At 45.1% G+C, this 23,015-nt stretch overlaps 1 protein-coding gene across 1 annotated transcript; it reads right to left on the minus strand.

The window, feature by feature from the left end:
- Window positions 1-604: 604 nt before the first annotated feature.
- Sec24c (SEC24 homolog C, COPII coat complex component) lies at window positions 605-23,015 on the minus strand. Its single transcript, XM_042690202.1, has 23 exons — window positions 22,948-23,015; window positions 20,537-20,736; window positions 17,760-17,895; window positions 14,125-14,297; window positions 13,531-13,902; window positions 13,098-13,234; window positions 10,377-10,488; window positions 10,066-10,193; window positions 7,431-7,569; window positions 7,100-7,215; window positions 6,806-6,930; window positions 6,471-6,662; window positions 6,165-6,258; window positions 5,833-5,949; window positions 4,670-4,840; window positions 3,891-3,987; window positions 3,654-3,799; window positions 3,404-3,542; window positions 3,137-3,255; window positions 2,865-3,044; window positions 1,645-1,836; window positions 1,324-1,413; window positions 605-1,182 (listed from the first exon to the last, which is right to left on the minus strand). Exons 2-23 carry the CDS (start codon window positions 20,706-20,708, stop codon window positions 1,042-1,044), a joined length of 3,288 nt encoding a protein of 1,095 aa, XP_042546136.1. The 5' UTR covers window positions 20,709-20,736; window positions 22,948-23,015; the 3' UTR covers window positions 605-1,041.

Below are 23,015 nucleotides of genomic sequence, written 5' to 3' on the forward strand. Positions count from 1 at the left end.
ATTAAAGATGCATTGAAAAATAAACCAATGAGGAGAAATGAGAGGTCTAGAGCAGGAGCATCCTAGGCTGGGAGCAGGCAAGCCTGGCCAACAGTCCTAGCCCTTGTCCTGCCCCAGCCCATTGGGGATGGAAGAAAACTGTCAGCCCCTCAATCAATACCAAAGCCCACGTGGTGTCCCAGCACAAGAGGACAGGGCTCCAGCGATCTGTCTCTCCAACCCCCGACTTGATGAAGCAATGTTTTCAGTGGGAGCTGAGTGGGATGTGAACTGGCTCTGTGAGGTATTGCAAGTTGATGATCAGGCTCCCTACAGAACCATACAGTGTTGGGGCTTCTCCAGCTCAAGATGGGGCTGGCATCTCTCGGGGGTATTAGTATACTTTGCAATTCAGTTCCCAGGCTCATTCTTCTCTGACAAGGTACTTCTCTTCACAGAGTGATCTCCAATCATTGCAAGGAAGAGAGTGCACACAGCGGAAGCAGCAAGAGAAAACTTATCAGCCACCCTCAGTAACTACTTGGCTGCTGACCTCCAGGCCCCCAGAGGACCAACATTATTTCTCTACATCAGAGTCTGTTCCCAGCTCTTGTGCACCTGTATGTTTTATCCCTAATATAGGAAGTTGTTGAGCTAAATTCACCACCTCCTGTAGTAACCCCTGGAACCCCCCCACTCTTTCCTGTGCCCCCTCCTCTTGGAGGCTGGTCCAAAGGGACACAATATTGCCAGTATTAGGGTGCCTCCAAACCCCCAACACTGAATCATATACAGTGAACTGAGAAACTACATTCATTACAACAGGATTAGCAGGAAAAGGAGGGCAGAGTGAGAAGTCAGGGACACCTTCCATCAGCAGGACATGACAGAATGGTAGCATACTTGAGCCCAGAAAGGTGTGTCCTTATATCCCCCCCTCCCTCCACAGAGACTGAGGTCAGCATACATGACTTATCAGATATGTAACTATCCCAATCCTCTGCCATCCCGGGGTACTTTCTGGAAGCTGGCCTGGGACCCTACATTATTTACCCACTTGCTTTAGCTCAGTAGCTGCCGAATTTCCTTGTGCATATGACAGAGAAAGTCCACATAAGATGCTCCCCCACTCAGGCTCTTGTCTTCCACCAGGAAGTGTTTGAACAGCATCTCCAGCTTGTCTTCTTGTTTCACCACGATCAACTATGGCCAGAATGTAGTTATAAGGCAGGACCAAAGGAAATGAAGCAGAAACCCCATGACCCAGTCATTCAGTTCACTCCCCACCCCCTTCCAGGGGAGGACTTGACAAGGCAAGACGACTAGGGTTCAGATCAGTGTTACCTTCATGTACCGCGATCTCTGTGCTCTTAAGCTATCAATGAGGCCTCGAACCTTATTTGACAGTGGATTATCCAGAATTGGCAGAACACTCTGAAACATAAAATTCATTCATCCTTATAATAAACTACTCTGAGTTCAATAGAGGCAGAACAGATTCATGCATCATCTGAAACAAGCTTGAAAAGAATGACAGCACCCCTTCCCCACACTTCCCAATTGTCCCCTAATATATGAAGGGATCAGTACACTAATTTTTTGGCTCCCACTCCCATCACAAAGCATACTTTCACACCCATATTCTCCTTGACTCCCTTCCCTTACCAAGCCACTGGTGATCTGACTGAAGGAGGAGACGTTGAAAAGGCTCTGGACAACACCCTGTTGAACACTTGCTCCCACCCAGAGGAAGAGGTTGAGTCCATTCTCCAGCAAATATATGTCACCATTGCTTAAACGTTCTTCAGATGCTCGAACTGCTGGGGGTTCAGTGGTATTCTCAATAGGAGACTTTGTCTAGACCAAAACAAGGGGGCAAATGTCAACAAGGACCAGAAGATACAACTGCCAAGCCCCAATCAGAAAGCCAAGTCCCTAGACACTACCCTTTCTGGGGTCTCAGTGTCAGTGTAAAATGTATATAAAACAAATTCTTTTATGTTCTTGTTGGTGGTGGGTTTTTTTTGCTTTTGGGGTTTTTTTTTGTTATTGTTTCTTTTTAGGGGGAGTTGAGGGTGATACAGAAAGGGAGGGAGAAGCCAGGCCCTAGTGGCTCACGCCTATAATCCTAGCTACTCAGGAGGCTGAAATCTGGGATTGCAGTCAAAGCCAGCCCACGCAGGGAAGTTCATGAGACTCCTATTTCCAATTAACCACCACAAAACTGGAAGTGGGAGCAGTGGCTCAAAGTGGCAGATTGCTAGATTTGAGTAAAAGAGCTCAGGGACTGAGTTCAAGCCACACACCCAACAACAACAAAGGGAGAGAGAGCAAGAAAGAAGGGGAGGGAGGAAAAGTAAACAAATGCAATCATGGTATTGGTTTGTACTATGTGGAAAATGAACTATGTGACTTAGGGACAAGAGATGGAAACTAGGGGAATTCAAAGGAAGAGGTGACATTGTCCAAAAAAGAAATGTACTGTTTACTTGACATGAAATGGTAACACCACCTTAATAATAACAATAAAATTATATTTATAAACAAAACAGGGCAGGCGCTGGTGGCTCATGCCTGTAATCCTAGCTACTCAGGAGGTTGAGAGAAGAGGATCACAATTCAAAGCCAGCCCAGCAGCAAAGTCTGTGAGACTCTTATCTCCAATTAACCACCAGAAAACTAGAAGTGGCACTGTGGCTCAAGTGCAGAGTGCTCGCTTTGAGCTGCAGAACTGAGGGACAGTGCCCAGGCCCAGAGTTCAAGTCCCACAACCAACAAAAAATAAAAACAAAACACTTTAGTGTCAGATACAGATGTTAACCCTTCTTCATCCTTCTCAGAGGCCCTTTTCTCAGTTCAGTCTCCACTCCAACCCTTAATCGCACCAGTGGTAGGAGCCGAGGGTAGAAGAAGACATTGGTCTCAGCGACATCCATGGAAGTAACCAGCTGGCGGACATAGGCCCGGTCATCAGTAGTAACCTCAGCTCCAGGCTGCAGGATATCACTCTTCAACACACAGTTCAGGTAAACTGGGAGTAGCTTCATGCACTCAGGAAGGATCAGCTGAGTGATTTATTAAAATAAAATTTAATGAATAAGTCTCTTCCAAATGCAAAACTGTCCCAACAATCTGTGCAGTAACATGCTTTTCCTACCTGTCCTGCAGAGGAGGGGCTGGCACAGTTCTTTCTGTAACAGGCCAGGATCTGAGCACACTGGGTAATGAGAGTGTCACGCACAGTCTTCACAGGGCTATTCAGAACACCACGGTATGCTGAATGGTGGGGACATAGCAGTCACTGGTCTACCACCTGGTACATGTGCCATCCCCATGATCACACCTACCCAGGAGTGCTGATTCACTCACCATTTTGGACCTTTCTCTCAGCCCCAATCCCACCCTACCTTACCTCTTTCCTTACCAAACTTGGCCATGTAGTTGATGAGTGTGTCAGTCTCACAGTTTCGATACAAATCAGCCAGCTGGGTGCAGCAGTTCAGGGCTAAGTTGTGGATGCGGAGTCGACGCTGTCCTGCACAGCTAGTATAAAGCAGGGCACACTAGGAGAAGGGAGAAAGCAGGGATTCATACCTCATCCTTCTCAAGTCCACCTGTTCCTCATCCTCTTCCCAGAGAATATCAACCAGCACTTCCTCCCCAGTCTGTGCCACCTGCAGGAGCGCTCCACTCTCTTCATTGAGCCGATCATCATGCTTGAACTCCACTGTCACTGTCTTGTCACCATCCAGCCCTGCTAGCTCCACATCTGTTGTATTACTCATGTAGAAAGCTCCAAAGAAATCTACAGCACGGATACCTGAGGCCACAAGAGACAGGGTGCGGGCTAAATTTATGACAGATGCCACTTGCCTCCCAACCCCCAACCTGCTCCTCCAACCAGGACTGACCAGTGCTCGTCCGGACTCGCATAACAGCATCAAAGCCAACAACCTTCTGTACATCACGACGTAAGTCACTCAGAAATCGTTCTTGGTCGTTTTCCACCTGTACCCCCCAAGGCCCACAGTAACATTATTGAGCACATAGCTTATGCCTTAGCCAGTCCCCTGTACTCCTCCTACTTCACAAGCCTATATAGTCATAGTAGTAAGAGTGAAGATGATAATCATGTTGATGATGACTGGGATAACTTTTAAGCACTTATAGACAAGGTCTAATTAATAAGCATTAAACTTCCATTTTGTAGATGAAAGAATAAAGGAGGGAGAAATCAAGTCATTTATCCTAGACCAGTAAGTGCAGGGAGCAGATGGACTTAAAAGGCCCATGCTCCTTACCTCCACACCTTCAGGGCTCACTTATTTTTTTTTTTTTGTCGGTCGTGGGACTTGAACTCTGGGCCTGGGTGCTGTCCCTCAGCTCTTCAGCTCAAGGCGAGCGCTCTACCACTTGAGCTACAGCGCCACTTCCGGTCTTCTGGTGGTTTATTGGAGATAGGAGTCTCACGGTCTCTCCTGCCCGGGCTGGCTTTGAACCGCGATCCTCAGATCTCAGCCTCCTGAGTAGCTAGGATTACAGGCGTGAGCCACCAGCGCCCGGCTAGGGCTCACTTATTTTACACTTCACCACACAGTTCTTATTTACGAGTGATTAACTAAAAGCCACTCCATGTATAAATGCATTCCCATTCCTGCTGCCATCAGCTGCCCAGAATTCTATACCTTACCTGAAAGCAAGCATATTTGTAGACAGAGCCACCAGTGAGCTGGGGCACAACAGAGAGTGTAGCCACATCCACATATTGGTTAGGGAAGAGGAAGAGGTCTACACAGCAGCCTTGGGCTACGCACTCTTTGGCCAGAGACTGATAGGCACCTGTCTGGGGCTGGAAGAGAGTCTGGAGAGGAGCAGAAGAAATGTCAAATATCTTGACACTGCCCTATTTGAGAACTGCTTATGTCATATGGGATACTAAAATACTTAGAAGACTTCAGATCTACTGATTGGGAGTTTGAATAGTAATAAACAACTGTTTTGTTGATCATGGGGCTTGAACTCAGGGCTTGGGCACTTCCTTGAGCTCTTTCACTCAAGGCTAGTGATGATATACCACCCTAAACCACAGTTCCACTTCCAGCTTTCTGGTGGTTAGTTGGAGATAAGAGTCTCACAGACTTTCCTGCCCAGACTGGCTTCGAACTATGATTCTCACATCTCAGCCTCCTGAGTAGCTGGGGTCTGGTTGTGGGGCCTGAACTATGGACCTGGGTGTTGTCCCTCAGCTCTTCAGCTCAAGGCTAGCGCTCTACCACTTGAGCCCACAGCGCCACTTCCGGCTTTTTTCTTTTTGCTTATGTGGTGCTGAGGAGTTGAACCCAGGGCCTCAGGCATGCAGGGCAAGCGCTCTACCATTGAGCCACCTTCCCAGCCCTAGAAAATTCTTTTTTTTTTTTGGTCAGTCATGGGGCTTGAATTCTGGGCCTGAGCGCTGTCCCTCAGCTCTTCAGCTCAAGGCAAGCGCTCTACCACTTGAGCTACAGCACCACTTCCGGTATTCTGGTGGTTTATTGGAGATAAGAGTCTCACGGTCTCTCCTGCCCGGGCTGGCTTTGAACCGCAATCCTCAGACCTCAGCCTCCTGAGTAGCTAGGATTACAGGCATGAGCCACCAGCGCCCGGCTCCTAGAAAATTCTTAAACAACAACAACAAAACAAAAACAAAAACACAGCAAAGTCCAAAGACTGAGATGAGCTAAGAGAGGTGTGGGAGCAGGTTGGCAGCCGCAGAATGTCATTGGGTCCCTTTTGAAAAGCTAAGGGTGTTGGGAAGTCAGCACATTTCTATTACAAAGCAATGGGAAATCTTCCCCCAACCTTCCAGTCCCACACCTTCTCCTTGTCTGTGTTGATCAGCTTTCTGTCGTCTCTGTTCTTCAGCTTCCCTGGGGCCTCTGCAATAGGCAAGGATGTGTGGAAAATAAACAGCTTCCCTGAACACTCAGCAGCCTAGGAAAAAAGACAGGACTACTTATTCATTCTTTCCTTTATTTGCCCATTATTCATTCACTTCTCTTGTCAATTATTAAGCACCAACTATGTCAGACAGACTAATTTACTGGACACTTATCAATCACTGAAGAAATGGAGGCTATTTTCAAGAGGGTACAATGGTGAGAAAAAAAGCAAGGCAGAGGTTAGGTTACCAGGGACTCCAACCTTACCTTCAGAGCCTCCATCCCAGCCTGGATAACTGGGGCAAATACTGTCTCTGTCTCTCTTGTGTCTGAAAACATTTCTGGAATTTGATCCAGTAAGCTGAAGAGGGAAATAATAGAAGACAACCAAAATTACCAACAAGATTTCAGCTGCCTCAGTCCTCAATTCCCTGAAGAGTTATCTGGCTCCTAGATTCTGAAAACTCCTAAGCCACAGCTCCTGTCCATCTATGAACTTCTCTATACAACTCCCTGGCTTTTTACCATTGTACTCTCCCCACTGTCTCTTTATCCCCACCATCTCACCCTTACCTGGTGATAACTGCCCGAGACTCATTGATGTTGACCAAGAAGCCATCCAGCAGTGGCACAAACATGTCAGCCACATCAGATACAACCATCATCTGTGGTTGGGCCAATGAGCTCTTCACATTGTAGAAGTGGAGCACCTTATTGTAGGTGACAAAGCCAATTCGGATTGCTGACTCTTCTGCCCCGCCCTCCCTGTGGAAGGTGACACTGTTACAAGAAACTGTCCACCTTCTCCACCACCCACAGCTTTGTGACACCAGTAGGCTTCAACTGTTCAGTCAAGCCAGACACCCCACCATTAACCAGATGAAGCCCCTCAGCTCTATAACTCTCACCTAGGTAGGTAGTCTAACAGTGACTTGAGCTCCTCACAGAGGAGCTTAACAAGACCAGTCCTAATGGCGTTGTAAGAGACATCAATCATGAAGATGAAGGCAGGAGGGCTGGGAATCTTATTGTTCTGCAAAAGAAGGAGACATTGGAGGCAAAGGAAAATGATAAGCAGAACAACTGGCTAGAGGCAGTTAGTATTGAAGGGGACAAAGAAGGGGGAGGCATGGAGTGATGATACCAGCAATTTTTAGCTGCCTCATCACCCTCCACCCACTGTGCCTGTTACTTTCTCTCACCTTGCAGTAATCTACAGTGGCCAGGAATTCATAAGAGCCCATAGATAGCTCAGGACGGTCGTAAGTATCCACACGCTTGCCAGTATGATCCAGATGCTGAAAATACTGGGGGGGAACTGTGGGGAGTATGCAGTATGTTACTCAAAGGTTCATTCTCACTTGCAAATCTGGTCCTAGCTGAGCTGTGCTCCATCACTCTATTGCCCTATGTCCCCATATGTACCCTACTTCCCCAACTCCTGAAAATTGGACCCCATTTACCTAATTAGAAAAAGAACAGTGAAGATGCAATCAAGACCTCCCCCCTGAATCCCAGCCTATGTGACCATACCATCATTGATACAGCTGCAAAAGCAGCACTGGAAGCGCCTCCCTCCCTCAATGAACTGCATGAAGGGGCACATGTATGCTTTGCAGCGATTGCAGCGCAGAGGGCCAGATTCCCCATGGTCCACGACATACGGTGAAGCCTATGGAGCAAAGGGAAGGGGCTCAGACACAGAGGGAATTTATGGTGGCTCAGATATGTGGCCACAGAAAAGGAAGAACACTGAGGGAGATGAGGATTGGCTCAGATATTTTGCCTAGGGAAGGAATACAGTGAAAATGTCCCTAAGAGTATAAATTCCACAGTTCTTTCTTATGCCCCATTCTAGGACACATTTCTCCCTGGAAGAGAAGAGACTGTGAAACTGGCCAGGGACTGCCATGGACATATTGGAGAAAACCAAGGATTATCTAGGATTCCTGCTTCTGACTCTGTATTCAAATTCCCTCCACTCCACCCTAGGGATCTTGACTCTTGCTTTCTTCCTTAAATATGACTTCTCCCCTATTACCCACAGATTTCTGTTGTCTACTATATCCTAGACAGATGTCATTCTACAAATAAGAGACTAAAGTTTAACTATCCTCACTGGAACCCAGAAAAAGAAGGACATGTACACTGCAGAAGTACCTTATTGTAGATGACAAAGCCAATTCGGATTGCTGACTCTTCTGCCCCACCCTCCCTGTAGAAGGTGACATTGTTGCAGAAACCCACCACATTCCCTCACTACCTATGACTTCAGGACGACGGTGGACTTCACTTGCACGTTCAATCCAGATATCTCATCATTAACCAAAGGAAGCACCTCAGCTCCACACCTCTCACCCAAGATAGTCTTTTTGTTTTGTTTGAGATAAGCAGCTTTCAAGAGCTCTTTTTTTCATGCTTATTTCAGGTACCTAAACCAGGTGAAGGACAAAATACTAGATCCTATTGTACCTTTTTTCTTTTTTTGTTGGTCATGGGGCCTGAACTCTGGGCCTTGGCACTGTCCCTGAGCTCTTCAGTTCAAGGCTAGCACTCTAACCACTTGAGTGCCCACTTCCAGCTTTTTCTGCTTAATGTGGTACTGAGGAATAGAACCCAGGGCCTCATGACTGCAAGGCAAGTACTCTACCATTAAGCCACCTTCCCAGCAGCTACCTTTTTTCTTATATGCTGTGTATATAAGGAAAAGAAATGACCATGCAGTGAGAGGGTTTTTTGTGTTTTTGTGTGTGTGTGTGTTTTGCCCGTCTTAAGGCTTGAACTCAGGGCCTGGGCACTGTCCCTGAGCTTCTTTTGCACAGGGCTAGCACTTTACCACTTGAGCCACAGCGCCACTTCCGGTTTTCTGGTGGTTTATTGGAGATAAATTTCATGGCTTTACCTGCCCAGGCTGGCTTTGAACCTCAATCCTCAGATCCAGCCTCCTGAGTAGCTAGGATTATAGGCATGAGCCATTGGCACCCGGCTTGGCTTTTTTTTTTTTTTGGGTCCAGTCATGGGCCTGAACTCTGGGCCTGGGCGCTGTCCCTCAGCTCTTCAGCTCAAGGCTAGCGCTCTACCACTTGAGCCACAGCGCCACTTCTGGCTTTTTTTTTTTTTCTTTTTGTTTATGTGGTGCTGAGGAATCGAACCCAGGGCCTCTGGCATGCAAGGCAAGCGCTCTACCACTGAGCCACCTTCCCAGCCCCCCTTGGCTTTTTTTTTTTAAGGTTCAAGACTGGGACTCGAACATGGTAACTGATGCTTTCACTCATTGGCTAGTGTTCTCCTAACTGAGCCACTTCCCTTGGCTTTTTTTGCTCAAGGCTGGTGCTCTACCACTTGAGCCACACCTCTATTTCTAGCTTTATTTATTTTATTTATTTATTTTTATTGGGTCCGGCCATGGGGCCTGAACTCTGGGTCTGGGCACTGTCCCTCAGCTCTTCAGCTCAAGGCTAGCGCTCTACCACTTGAGCCACAGCGCCACTTCTGGCTTTTTTTTCTTTTTGCTCATGTGGTACTGAGGAATCGAACCCAGGGCCTCAGGCATGCAAGGCAAGCGCTCTACCACTGAGCCACCTTCCCAGCCCCTATTTCTAGCTTTTTTTTTTTTTTTTTGCCAATCATGGACCTGAACTTTGGGCCTGGGCACTGTCCCTTAGCTCTTCAGCTCAAGGCTAGCGCTCTACCGCTTGAGCCACAGCAGCTCTTCCGGCTTTTCCTGTTTATGTGGTGCTGAGGAATCGAACCCAGGGCCTCATGCATGCAAGGCAAGCACTCTACCACTGAGCCCCCTTCCCAGCCCTATTTCTAGCTTTTTTACTTGGTAAAAAATTTGTATGCTCGGGTTGGTTTTGACCTACGATCCTCAGATCTCAGCCTCCTGAGTAGCTAGGATTATCAGTTTGAGCCACCTGGAAAAGCTTGGACATCCTGCCTCTTTTCATATAATTTGTTTCTCCTATGAACTCTAGCACCACATAGCAATTTCTTGGGTTTTTGAGCTCACCACTGCCATTCCCTTCAGGCATGGAAGAAAGCTACAACTCCATCCTATGTAATCAAAAGATCTTCTAACATGCCAGACAGAATCACACCTAGGAAGAAGTAAGGACTCCCCACCATCCCTCCCTTTCATTACATTCTAGCCCCTTGTCTGACTTACCTCCTCTGGGGGCAGACTTGCCAGTGGCTTGATGACAGCTGCCAGGGGCACCTGAGCCTGCTTAGCCATGTCAGATGTACAAGGTATATTATAGGATGTACATCGGATGTATCGAGGACTTGCATTACCTGAAGGAAGAGGCAGAAGACATGATTCAGGTCACAGAATCTCTCTGAATACCAGCTCTCTATTGGTGGTTCACCTGAAATCATTGATAAGGGAACTGCTCTCTGTTAAAGACTGACAGTAGCCTCATCCACAGTTTATAACCTTAGAGAAGAAGCCCCTAAAGGAAGGAATGTTCTCCTCACCTTGGTCTTTCACCAGGAAGTTGGTGGTAACTAAGGGTGGCACCTGGCCCCGTATACCAGTAACAAATGGCTCTGAACCCCGGTTGTTCCTGTCATCTTCAATGACCTGAATCTGTGAGGAAGAAGTGAAATGAGTGAGGGCACAGAAGAAAAGGGAAGTATTGTCAGGTCCCAGAGGGTCAGGAGAAAGATAGGCTAGAGCTGCAGCACAGAAACTATTTGCCAAAGAACACCTCAGTCACGAAGCCTGCTCTCCCTCTAGAGACCAAATCTAATGCAACCATATTAATCTACTCTACAGCCAGCTGCACAATGCTGGACAGGCCACATTGAGAAAGGGCTTCTTGATGAAACCCTCTCACTCCAAGTCGATGATGAGCACTTTCTTCTTCCTCCCAATCTATGAAAACTCTGATCACTGACCATCAAACATGATTAGCTTCCACTCCCCTCCCCCATCTAGCCTTCTCCCTCCTCTCCCCAAGAGACATTAAATCAGAACAGGAAAATAGACAACAATTACCATGTAAAAATGAATATACCTAGAATGGCTCTATACTCAATGACATTAACAAGGGACATGTGAGGAGAGAATTAAACAGCCAGAGATGATTGGGTAAGGTGAGGAAGCAGATGCTGCCTTCCTTTCAGGTAAGCATCAGTGGGGATATACAGAAGAGGGTAAGTACCCGGTCCTCAGAATGCTCCCATCCCCTTCCCCCTCCTTGACTTTTTGACAGACACAATAAAGGGCAGGTGGGAAAGGATATGCAAAGCTGGTAATCAGATCCTTGTGAAGGCTGATGACCTTAGGTCAATTACTTCAAGATGAGTTTGGTAAAACCAGAAAAAAAAAAAGGCAATTGACACTGTATCCCACAGCAGAAAGGTTGAACTTTATAAATATTCCAGAGTCAGAAACTCTCCAGATGATAAAATGGCCCACATTTTTCCAAACCAGCAGTTCCTTCCCCTGTAAGAAATGCTAGTTTGAGATACTATGAACCTGTATATTAGTAACAACCTACACAAATGTTTCTATACAACAGGCTATAGACAAACCATCCCAAACTAGAAGGCTCATGTCTGTCCTGTTCCATTATGTCACATATAAGCTCCTGGAGGAGCCAGCAGGACTAAAACTAAAGCTTAACATGAAACCTAGCTCTCCCTTTACAGCCTGACCATCTACCATCCATACTTAAGGTACTGCCAACAGCTTGCTACCTCTTTAGTAGATGGTGATTTGAGGCATGCATATCCTTCAGCGTGTAAACACAAAGATCTAGAAGGGTTAAGGGAAGCGTATGGAGAGGGATGGACATGGTGGATGAGGTGAAGATGAGGTCATAGGCATGCATGGGTGGCAGTAACACAGGGATGACACGCGCACACACACCCACCCCCTGCACTTACTGGACTAGGAATGGCATCAGGGTCTATTCTGTGCCTGGTTTTCTGCTGAGGAGGCAGCTCATTGAGTTGCTTTTAGTGTTTTAATAATAAAGGCAGCAGGGAAACACAGGGAGGAGACAAAAGAACAAGAGGTAGATGTTACTTCTCTCAACCCTGCTTGAGTTAGACAAGAGCTGGAGCCCAGCTCTAACAGCTGGAATCAGGCCCTCTCTAGAGCGGAAATTCCAAGTCTTTGGGCCCAACACAGAGGTCAATAGCTGAGACTATGATAGAGCAAGATCAGAAACAGAAGCAATCAGGAGACAAGCAGGCACTCTACAGGGACTGGTTGAGTGGGAGAAACCTTAAGGAAGAAGAGGAATGTCCCCTCTGAAAGGCCAAACCTCCCATCTAAGGACTCTTCTGGTGCTCAAAGTAGCCTTCCTTGCATCCAATCAGACTCCTTCCCACTGTGGAGGAGAGAATAGGAAGGGTTGCTCAATTCTATTGGGTATCCCTTAGTCAACAGGCTCTTTCATTATGGTGGATCCCAAAGGAAGAGGGAAGAGAACAGAATGGAATATGATAATGACTAAGCATGGTGAGGTAACTGACAGCAATGTCACAGACAGGATATAGCCTCTACTTAGTAATCCTCCATCCAAAGTTGGATAGGGAAGGCCTAGGGATTCTGATGACTCTAAGAGTGAAAATCACCTCTTTTTGTGAGAAGCAGCTTCCTCAGTAGGACTTCATAAACACTTATCTCATATACTGCAGATTGCTCTTCCCATCTACACAGCAGGGATCTACTGACTGAAAATACTGGGGACGTTCTCCTTCAACATTATCCAAAAAGCAGCAGAGAGGAACCAGTGAAGCTATCTGGCTTCACATCTAATACCAAAGAGTAACCACCTGCTATACTTAATAGGAAGAATGTTGTCCTATTAGCTCAAAGGGAAAAAGACCCAGCCACTATTCCACAGAAGAGCGAAAGTGACCATACCACATATGTCCAATAATGACAGCACACAGCACTCAACCCAGAACTCTTACTGATATTGAAGAGCATTCTTGGCTTCCCTTTATCCCCTGGGCAACTCTGGAATCAAACTGCCTCTAAAAGATTTCTGGAACTTCAAATTCTAGTTCAGAGAGTCAAAAATTATACATAGTTTCTGGGCTGGTAAAAAGATGAAAAAAAAAAAAAAAAAAGGAGGGGGGAATGATTCTCAGAAAATGCTAGATAAACATCTCACCTAGATCAACCTGCTTCTCTGGAAGACACAAAGCCTTTCTCTTGGACCACAAGCATCTACTTACAGGACTGGGGATGGCATCAGGGTCCAGGCGCTTAGGAGGCAGTGGCTGAGGAGGCCCTGGCTGGCTGCCAAATGTGGGTGTTGCAGGGTAGGGGCTTCCATAATTGGCCTGAGGGCTCCGGGCTGGTCCAAAGGAACCTGAGAAACAGGCACAAAGTTGATAATCTCAAAGTTCCCTTCTTGTCTCTTCTTAAGGACGCATGGAAATAACTAGAGTCCTATGAACACAGAATTATAAGATACACCAATGCCTAGTGAAGTCATTCAAAGGAAAGATATACTATTTGAACTGAGAGAATGACTTATAAGCCCCACATTTCAGTACCCCCAAGTGTCCATTTAATTCATCACATAGCAAACAAAAAACAAAAACCACTTTACTAACTAGTTGAAGCCACTGGTGATAGTCAGATTCTAGGGAAGAAACAACTTACCATTTTGTTGCAGCTGATAACCTGGCTGCTGTGGGGAGTGCATAGGTGGTAGTGGTCCTGGGTGCCCAGTAATCTGGGTGCCTGGGGTCAGAGCTTGAGAAGGAGTTGAGGACACATGGTTGGGTTGGCTCATTGGTGGACCCCCAAAATCCTGCCCAGGCAGGAGTGGACCAGTCATTGAAGGCATCCGAGGACCCCCTGAAGCTGGGGAGGTGAAGTTGGAAGCCAGTGGTGGGGCAGATCGCTGGGGAGGGAGAACTCCAGGAGGTCCTTGGGCCTGGCTAAGGGGAAGAGCCTGGCCCTGAGGATAAGGGCCATATGGACCAGAGTTAGGGAAACTTCCTGAGGCTGAGGCCAGTGGTGTTGATAGGCCTGAAAGAGAAAAATCAAGTCAGGAGCCTGGTCATTCTGCCTCCTTGTTCAGCACATGATTTCACTTCCTACAAGATGGTTAGTCATAATTGTCCTATCACCTGGGATTCAAAGAGGCATAGGAAAAATAAAAAGGTAATAAAAGGGATTTAGGCATATTCACAAGCTTAATGCTTCTGAAAAGAAGGGGATAGTAATGTTCCTGTGATCCCTGTAACTTACCATAGCCCAGCCCTGAAGGGGGAGGGACTGGGGCCACAGCACCACTGATCTGCATTCCCGCCAGCTGGGCAGTCACCTGCCCACTTGTCGGGGGAGGGCCGTAAGGCTGAAGCAGGGCTGGCTGGCTGACCACAGGGGCCAATGGCGACCCAAATTGCTGAGAGCCAGGGAGCCTATAAAGAACAGGAAACAGAGGTAACAATGGACTGGGATATTCTTTGAAGCTAGCAAGAAATACACATCATACAGGAAGTGGGATGTTTGTAAGTCAATTATATTCTTGAGTATCTACAAAGATATGACTTGTGGAAAACCTTATTTTCCATGAGGTCCATTCCATAAATATATGCCAAGCACTCTCCAGTCAAATACTATTTAATTTGATAGGTAAATTATTGCCATGTCTACCTCAGTTCTATGGTTGACAAAAGGCCTAAATTTTGTAATCCAAACTTTGAAGTTGAAAGAGGGAAGCACATGCACACAGCAAGCACTTAAGGAATTTTCAGGGAGTGGTAGTACATAAGTGTAATCCCAGTCCTTGGGAGGTGTGGCAAGAGGATTTAGAGTTTGAGGCCAGCCTAGGCTACATAGTGAGATCTTACTTAAAATTAAAAAATAAATAAAGGGGCTGGAAGATTGGCTCAGTGGTAGAGCGCTTGCCTTGCATGCATGAGGCCCTGGGTTCAATTCCTCAGCACCACATAAGCAAAAAAAAGCCGGAAGTGGTGCTATGGCTCAAGAGGTAGAACACTAGCCTTGAGTTGAAGAACTGAGGGACAGTGCCCAAGCCTGGAGTTCAGGCCCCACAACTGACAAAAAAATAAAATAAAATAAAAGAATAATAAAGAAAGAAAGAAAAAGGTAAGAGCAAACAAATGTAATTTGATTGTTCAACTTATAAACCAAAATATTTATTACTTTCTCCTGGGGCAAATGTTAGAAGAATCTATAAGATCAGAGACACAAATCAGCCAGCCAAGCACCAGTAGCTCACGCCTGTAATCCTAGCTATTTAGAAGACTGAGATCTGAGGATCAGGGTTCAAAGCCAGCCTGGGCAGGAAAGGCATGAGACTTTTATCTCCAATAAACCACTCAGAAAACCAGAAGTGGCACTATGGCTCAAGTGGTATAGCACTAGCCTTGAGCTGAAGAACTGAGGACAGCGCCCAAGCCTAGAGTTCAAGTCCCACAACTGACCAAAAAAAAAAAAAAAAAAAAAGAAACAAATCAGCCAAATCCGGCCTTTGAACTAACTGAAAGGAAGAAGTTCACTATCTCAGAAAAGGCCTAGAGAAATGACAAACCAATTAGCATTGGGTCTACCTAGCAATACTTTGTTACTTGGATAGCCACATTGGATGATTAAATATAAAAAAATCATTTCAATAACACTTTGAACAAACTCAAAGCAATAGCATATGGGTGTTTTACACTGACATTACTGCAGATATCAACAACACAGGACATTATACATAAAGGCTCCTTTGGGGACTTCAGGAATTAATCAATTCATCATGACAGTAGTCTCTTAACAGTGAAATTCTTCCAGCCATATTCTATCTCTACCAAACAAACTAGTACTTTACATTTTATCCGCTCCCATTTGTCCTTAATACTAATTAATTCAATTATCCATTCATTCAAATACTATTCTCTTCAACTACTTTTTACTTCCTTTTCCTTTTTTTTTTTTGTGGTATTGGGGAGAAGATGGGGATCAAATCTAGGGTCTTGAGCATGCCAGGCAAGCGCTACCACTGAACTATATCTGCTCCAGTACACAAATATGTAACCATCTAAAATAAATAAATAAATAACCAGGGATGCTAGAAGTGCAGTTCAGTCATAGAGCACTTCAAAAGCATACATGAGACTCTGGGTTTGATACCCAGAGTGAAAACAAAACCAAAATCAACTATGATAGATATAATCTAAATGACCACCAATGAAAGACTGGATAAATAAAATATTATATATCCATACAATGAATTATTAACTAGCCATTAAAAGGAATGAAGTAGTGATAAATGCTACAACATAGATTAGCCTTGGAAACAGAGTAAGTCAGCTATAAATATCACATAGTATATAATTCGATTCTTATTTAAGGTCTCAATAGGAACTCTATGCTAGCACTCTTCCCACTTGAGCCATACTTCCAGTTCTAGCATTTTGCTATTTAGCTAGAGATAAAAGAGTGTCTTGGTAGCTGGGTGCCAGTGGCTCACACCTGTGATCTTAGCTACTCAGGAGGCTGAGTTCTGAGAATAATGATTCAAAGCCAGCTCAGGCAGGTAAGTTTGTGAGACTCTTATCTCCAATTAATCACAGAAAAAGCCAGAAGTGGAGCTGTAGCTCAAGTGGTAAAAAGTGAGCAAGTGAGCAAAAAAACTCAGGGATAGCACTCAGGCCTTGACTTCAAGCCTCAGGGCCAGCACAAAAAAAAAAAAGGACTTGGGGCTGGAAATGTGGCTTAGTGGTAGAGTGCTTGCCTAGCATGCATGAAGCTCTGGATTCAACTCCTCAGGGCCACATAAACAGAAAAGGCCAGAAGTGGTGCTGTGGCTCAAGTGGCAGAGTGCTAGCCTTGAACACAGAGGCTCAGGGACAAAGCCCAGGCCCTGAGTTCAAGCACAAGGACTGGCAAAAAAAAAAAAAGTCTCTTGGATTTGTCTGCCCCCAAACCTCCAATCAGCAGATCTCAGATTACAGGTATGAACTACTAGTGCCTGGCACCACAGTTCTACTTTTTAAATTATTTACCAAAACCCAAGATAAGATGAGTTCCCTGCTGTAATGTACTTTAATGCAAAGAGGGGTTTATCAAGTCACTGAAGCTTTCATTTAGGTGCTTCTTTGAGCATCTCTTGTTTGACTGGTCAAGCCAAACTTAATCAGTCCTATTAAGTGCCTCATCTGAAAGGGAGAAGTTGGAGAGACATAAATATACCTGAAATCCCTCTTTGCAATTCTCACTTAGGTCAGCAGCAATGCATCCATTTTTGAAGATTATGTCTAGTAAAGAAAACTCCAAGGGGCTGGGAAGGTGGCTCAGTGGTAGAGTGCTTGCCTTGTATGCTCTAGGCCCTGGGTTCGATTCCTCAGCACCACAAATGCAAAAAGCAAAAAGCCAGAAGTGGTAGAGTGCTAGCCTTGAGCTGAAGAGCTGAGGGACAGCGCCCAGGTCCAGAGTTCAGGCCCCACGACCGGACCCAAAAAAAAAAAAAAAACCCTCCAAGTTCACATAACAAGACCCCAATGCCAGTGGCTTATGCTTATAATCCTAGCTACTCAGGAGGCTCAAATCTAAGGACTACAGTTCAAAGCCATTCTGGAAAGACAAATTCCAGAGACTCTTATCTCTAGTTAACTAGCAAACAGCTGAAACTAGAGGTGCAGCTCAATGGTAGAACACCAGTCTTGAGTGAAAAACTTAAGCTTGAATGGGAAGCTCTGAATTCAAGCCCCAATACTGCTATATGTGTCTGCACCTGTGTGTGTGCATGCTCAAGTGTGCACACACATCCCAAAGAAAAAATGATGAAAAAAAGGATAAAGACCCTGATAATCTTAACCTTTCCTCTTCCATGAGACAAATTTTATGTTAAGTACGTGAATCCAAGTACATACCTTTGCAAGTGAACAGTGGAATTTGGCCCATTCTGTACATCACCTTGGCTAAATTGGCCATATGCAGCCTGGCCACAAGGGGCTGATGCTGTTGAGGCTGGAGGTACCCCTGAGGAAGGTGGGGCTCTTGACACACCTGAGGGTAAAGGACAGAAACTAAATTACTGTGAAATAACTTTCTACACCCTGAGCCAGGAAGGCACAGCAAAACATTAGTAAGTTTGGATTCTCACTGACTCAATTCTAACACCATGCAACTGTAGTTACAACAGTATCGAAACATGGATGTCCAACAGAGACCCTTAATTCTCACACAGGTATACTTGGATATGGCTGTAGCCAGAGCCATAACAATACAGGGTATTCCTACAATCTCACTCAATCCAGTACAATCTAGTGTTCTAACCCTTAAGAAAAATTGAAGTCTTTTAAGGAAAAAAAATCTTACTCCACAATTCAGAAATTGGGAGCATATTTGAGGAAGATGTATAGAAGATAACAAAGTAATATACTGACCTAGGCTACAAGAAAGAAAAGCTCTCTCTTTTTTTTTTAAGATCTGGAGATTGAACTCACATCTTTATGCATACTATGCATACTAGGCAAGTGCTCTACCACTAAGACAAACCCACAACCCCAAGATAAGCATGTCATAGGGAGACTATTCTGCCACTTTCTTCTTCATACATTTTATATATCCTAACCATATCCTATTCATCCACTCCTAAGGATGGAAATTTCCGAAATCACATGCATGGTTCAGGAGGATTCTCATACGTCAGACTTTGTTCTCCACAAGTGTTTCAGCCAGGACAGTTCATTGATGCTGCCACCTATATTCTCATAAAAGCTCCATTCACTCCATCCATCAGAGCAGTCAAGGAAACTACTTCTACTACCCTTAGCCTTCCTTTCCACATGAAATCCAGGTAGAAAGCTACTTGCCAAATCATTTTTAAAATGTTGCTGACCTTGGTTCATTTTTTTTTTTTTTTGTCGGTCATGGGGCTTGAACTCTGGGCCTGGGCGCTGTCCCTCAGCTCTTCAGCTCAAGGCTAGCACTCTACCACTTGAGCCATAGCGCCACTTCCGGCTTTTTCTGCTTACGTAGTGCTGAGGAATCAAACCCAGAGCCTCATGCATGCAAAGGAAAGCACTCTACCACTGAGCCACCTTCCCAGCCCTTGGTTCAATTTTTTTTCTTTTGCTGTGCCCTCAGTAGAGATCACACACAGAATCTGCCTGAATGGAACTCAATCTGAACTTGCTCACTAACCAAGACAGAACTAGATAACTTTTTCTCAAGAACAAAGCTCTCTCTTCAATGTCAAATTCCATTTTGATAAGTCAGAACTTGACAAAACAGGGCTGGGAAGGTGGCTCAGTGGTAGAGCGCTTGGCTTGTAATGCATGAGGCCCTGGGTTCGATTCCTCAGCACCACATAAGAAAAAAGCCGGAAGTGGCGCTGTGGCTCAAGTGGTAGAGCACTAGCCTTGAGCTGAAGAGCTGAGGGACAGCGCCCAGGCCCAGAGTTCAGGCCCCACGACTGGACCCAAAAAAAAAAAAAAGAACTTGACAAAACAGAGGTGGACTCTGTCCAACCAAAGTCCCAACACAGACTAAAGCTCTTCTAAAGAACTGAAAACTAATTTTACTATGTCACTGATTTTATTTTTCATAGTTATAATTAAAATGGTAATCATTCCTTTTTCAGTCTTATCTATGATTCCTTGGCATGTTTTTTTTTTTCCTAGAACCCTTTGCAAAATCTACTCTCTTAAACAGCTTAAAAGTTTAGGATGCCTGGGCTGACGGTATGGCTCAAGTGGTAGAACACTAGTTGAGCAAGCTACCCAAGCAGTCTTGAGGCCCTGAGTTCAAACCCCAGTAACAACCAAAAATCAAAACAATTTTCAAAAATGCCTTCTGGGCAATCTATAGAGTACATAGCTGTTCTGAAAAATTAACAGAAGTCAAACACTTGAGGGTATCACGAATAGCTCAGTGGTATAGCATGCTTAGTATACTACACACAAGGACCTAGGTCCTATGCCTAGTGCACATACACACACACACACACACACACACAATAAAAACCTAATGAAACACCAATCTAATGTAACACTGGGTTATTTCTTATTCCCCTGGTATTACAGAGTATATAAGAAAAGGAGGAAACTCAATCAAAGGAAAAGAAGTGACATTATAAAAAAGTATGAGACGTACCAAAAATGAGGCACACAAATATACTTCATCCCAGAATTATTTATAGGCAGATGCATCCCAGAGTCATTAAAAGAATCAGTATAAGGCATTCATTCTCTCTCTCTCACCCCCTCCATATATATATATATATATATATATATATATATAAATTTATATATATATATATAAATTTATATTTATATATATATATATATATTTGTGTGCGTATATATGAGATAAATGACTTCGGGGAGACCTTAGGCAACAGGAACTAGAGAAGCTGTGACCACAACCCTTCCATTTGGCTCTTAACAATACAGCCAGGTGAGGCTGTATAGGGTGACACCTTCAGGAAGTGAGCTGCCAGTCAACCAAGATATGCTACCATTAGATGTCTTAAGATAGAAACAGCCACCCACATTAAAATGTGGACAGACTGCTCACATAATTCTTAGATTCAGAGAGCCAGAATAATGCTCCTCACTTCTAGTCCTTAAGCACCTTTGCTAGAGTGATACGGTCTGAGGACTGCTGATTCCTTTTTTAGCACAGAAGAAACTTGGAAACATACCTTGAGGAGGTGTCTGCTGATAGCCTGGCACTGGGCCATTATAGGCTCCATAGTGAGTAGGAAGGGCTGTTGATCCTGGTTGCCCACCATAACTGGACTGATGATATCCTGGGTAGATGGGCTGGGGCTGCTCAAATGGTGGCACAGGTGGAGCTGACTGGTTGACACTCATTATGAGAGCATCCCCAACTTGCTCTCACCTATTAGTGAAAGAGAAAAAGAAAAATTAGTCAAAACAAGCTTTGTAAAGAAAAAGCACCTAAACAGAATAGGCAGTAGAGATTAAAAAGGGATTGACCTTATCAGGCAGTGATCAGCTTAATCATTCTTAAGACACAGGATCTCAGTAATTTTCTTCTCTGCCAGTACCTAGGTGCTTTCCTCAAAGCAAGGATTTTGTTGCTGTGAACCTGATGCTGTATCACTGCCAAGAGAGTATACATTTCAACTTCAAAAAGACCCACTGGAACAGAACAGTGGTCTATATTCCCTGGTGGTATGATTTCTAGTGTTCAGTCACACAAGGACTCCTGTGACTGGTAAACTACCAGGATGTTACAGGTAAGTGGAACAATAGTTCTACTCTTTATTCATTCTCTCTAGCATCATTCACCGATTAATTCAATAACTGCTGAGTACTTTCTAGAGTAGTAGTCATTTTCAATCATTCAAGCTAAAAGTTGAAAATGACCTACTAAAATCCTTCCCTGTCAAAAGAAAACCTTTTATTGTGTGTGCCAGTACCAGGGCATAAACTCAGAATTTCTCATTCTCTTTTGCTCACAGTTGGTGTTCTACCACTTGAGCCACACCTCCAGTTTGGCATTTTGCTAATTAATTCAAAATGGAATCTCAGCCTTTTCTGCTCAGGCTGACTCAAACCTTAATCCAGAACTCACACAAACGTTAGAATAACTAACTTAAAGAAATTATATTCTTCAGCTAAACTATAATAATCCACATGCTACTACAACCCTAGTCTTCCCATTCAGAATGGACAGATAGCCCACCAATACCGGTGGCTAATGCCTGTAATCCTAGCTAATCAGGAGGCAGAGATCTGAGGATCACAGTTCAAAGCTTGCCCAGGCAAGAAAGTTCAGGAGACTCTGATCTACAGATAATCACAAAATGCTAGAAGTGGAGCTGTGGCTCTAGTGGTAAGGTGCTAACCTTGAGCAAAACAAGATCAGGGACAGTACTCAGGCTCTGAGTTCAAACTCCAGGACAGGCACACAGACACAGACACACACAGACACACACATACAGAGTGAAGCATTAAGATTACCAAATGTGAAGAATACCTGAAATCTCTACCAAGGCAATAGATTAGAACTGAGTTCAGACAGATTAAAAAAAAAAATCTTCACAAATTCCAGGTAAACAGTTCAAGGATTTGTAACAAAGTAAGATTTTATGTAAAAGTTCATTGGTCCCACATCCCTCAGGCAGGAGATTATGATTGGTCTAAATCCCAATGCACTTCTCCAACTCTCCTGCTTCAGCTCTCCTTAAAAGCTTTATATGATTGTAGGCCACTATTAAAATTACTACAACCTTACCTAACAACAAAAAGGATGTGTTAGTGGGCCTTTTAAGAGTCCTGCCAAGACTCACATCCACTCTGGACAGCCTTATTATTCTAATTATGCTGTATACCGGAGGGGTCCAGGAAGTAGGAGACCTCACAGGTGCTGCAGTGGAACAATGGGCCTCTCCCCTTTGCCAGGAAGGGCCATCTTGACCAGAAAAGCTGAGCTATACTCTTGTGGACTAGAACCCTTTAAACTCAAAGCCATCTCAGGAGATGTTTTTCCAAACTCTAAACCTTACACAGGTCACCGATATTAAGCTTGACTGCTGTCACAACTTCCCTTTTATCTTCCAAGTCAGGAGGGAGAGAAAAGGACCTTCTCTCTAGAAAATAATCCTCCTCTCTCACACACAAGAGACTCCTGAGCTTGGAGTCCGACTCCAGTCTGTACTCCGTTCGAGGTGGACGAGTGGAGGGTGACAACTCTAGGAGGCGGGGTAAGCTATCCACAACTCTGAAAGTGGCCGAGCCGGGGGACCTGGGAGTGCCAGGCAGCAAGACCGAGAAGCAAAGTCGGCTTCCCCGGCCACGATGAGAGGCAGGGCCTTGTCCACTGTGCATTAGATACCGAGCGTCGGCCCCATTCCACAGGCTCGGGGACGGAGGCGGGAGCCGGAACGTGGGCCCGGAGGTGAAGGGAGGGTGGGTCTAGCAATGATCCAAGGTGGTGGACGCGTGAGACCAGGGTCTCTCCAAAAACTCCGCCCTCAGAATTACTCCCTTCTTCCTAAAACCCGAGTCCGATGTGGCAAGTAATACCCCGGCCTCGCCTCTGCATTCCGACCCTCCTCCCGAGCTCCCGAATGCCACTCCTCACCCGGCTCCAGATCCAGGTTCGATTTCGTTCCTAACGTCAAGGTTCCCAGGCTCCACTTCCGGTTCCGA

The sequence above is a fragment of the Dipodomys spectabilis genome, unplaced genomic scaffold (genome assembly GCF_019054845.1).
Source record: "Dipodomys spectabilis isolate Male_0828 unplaced genomic scaffold, ASM1905484v1 ptg000136l, whole genome shotgun sequence".
NCBI lineage: Eukaryota > Metazoa > Chordata > Mammalia > Rodentia > Heteromyidae > Dipodomys > Dipodomys spectabilis.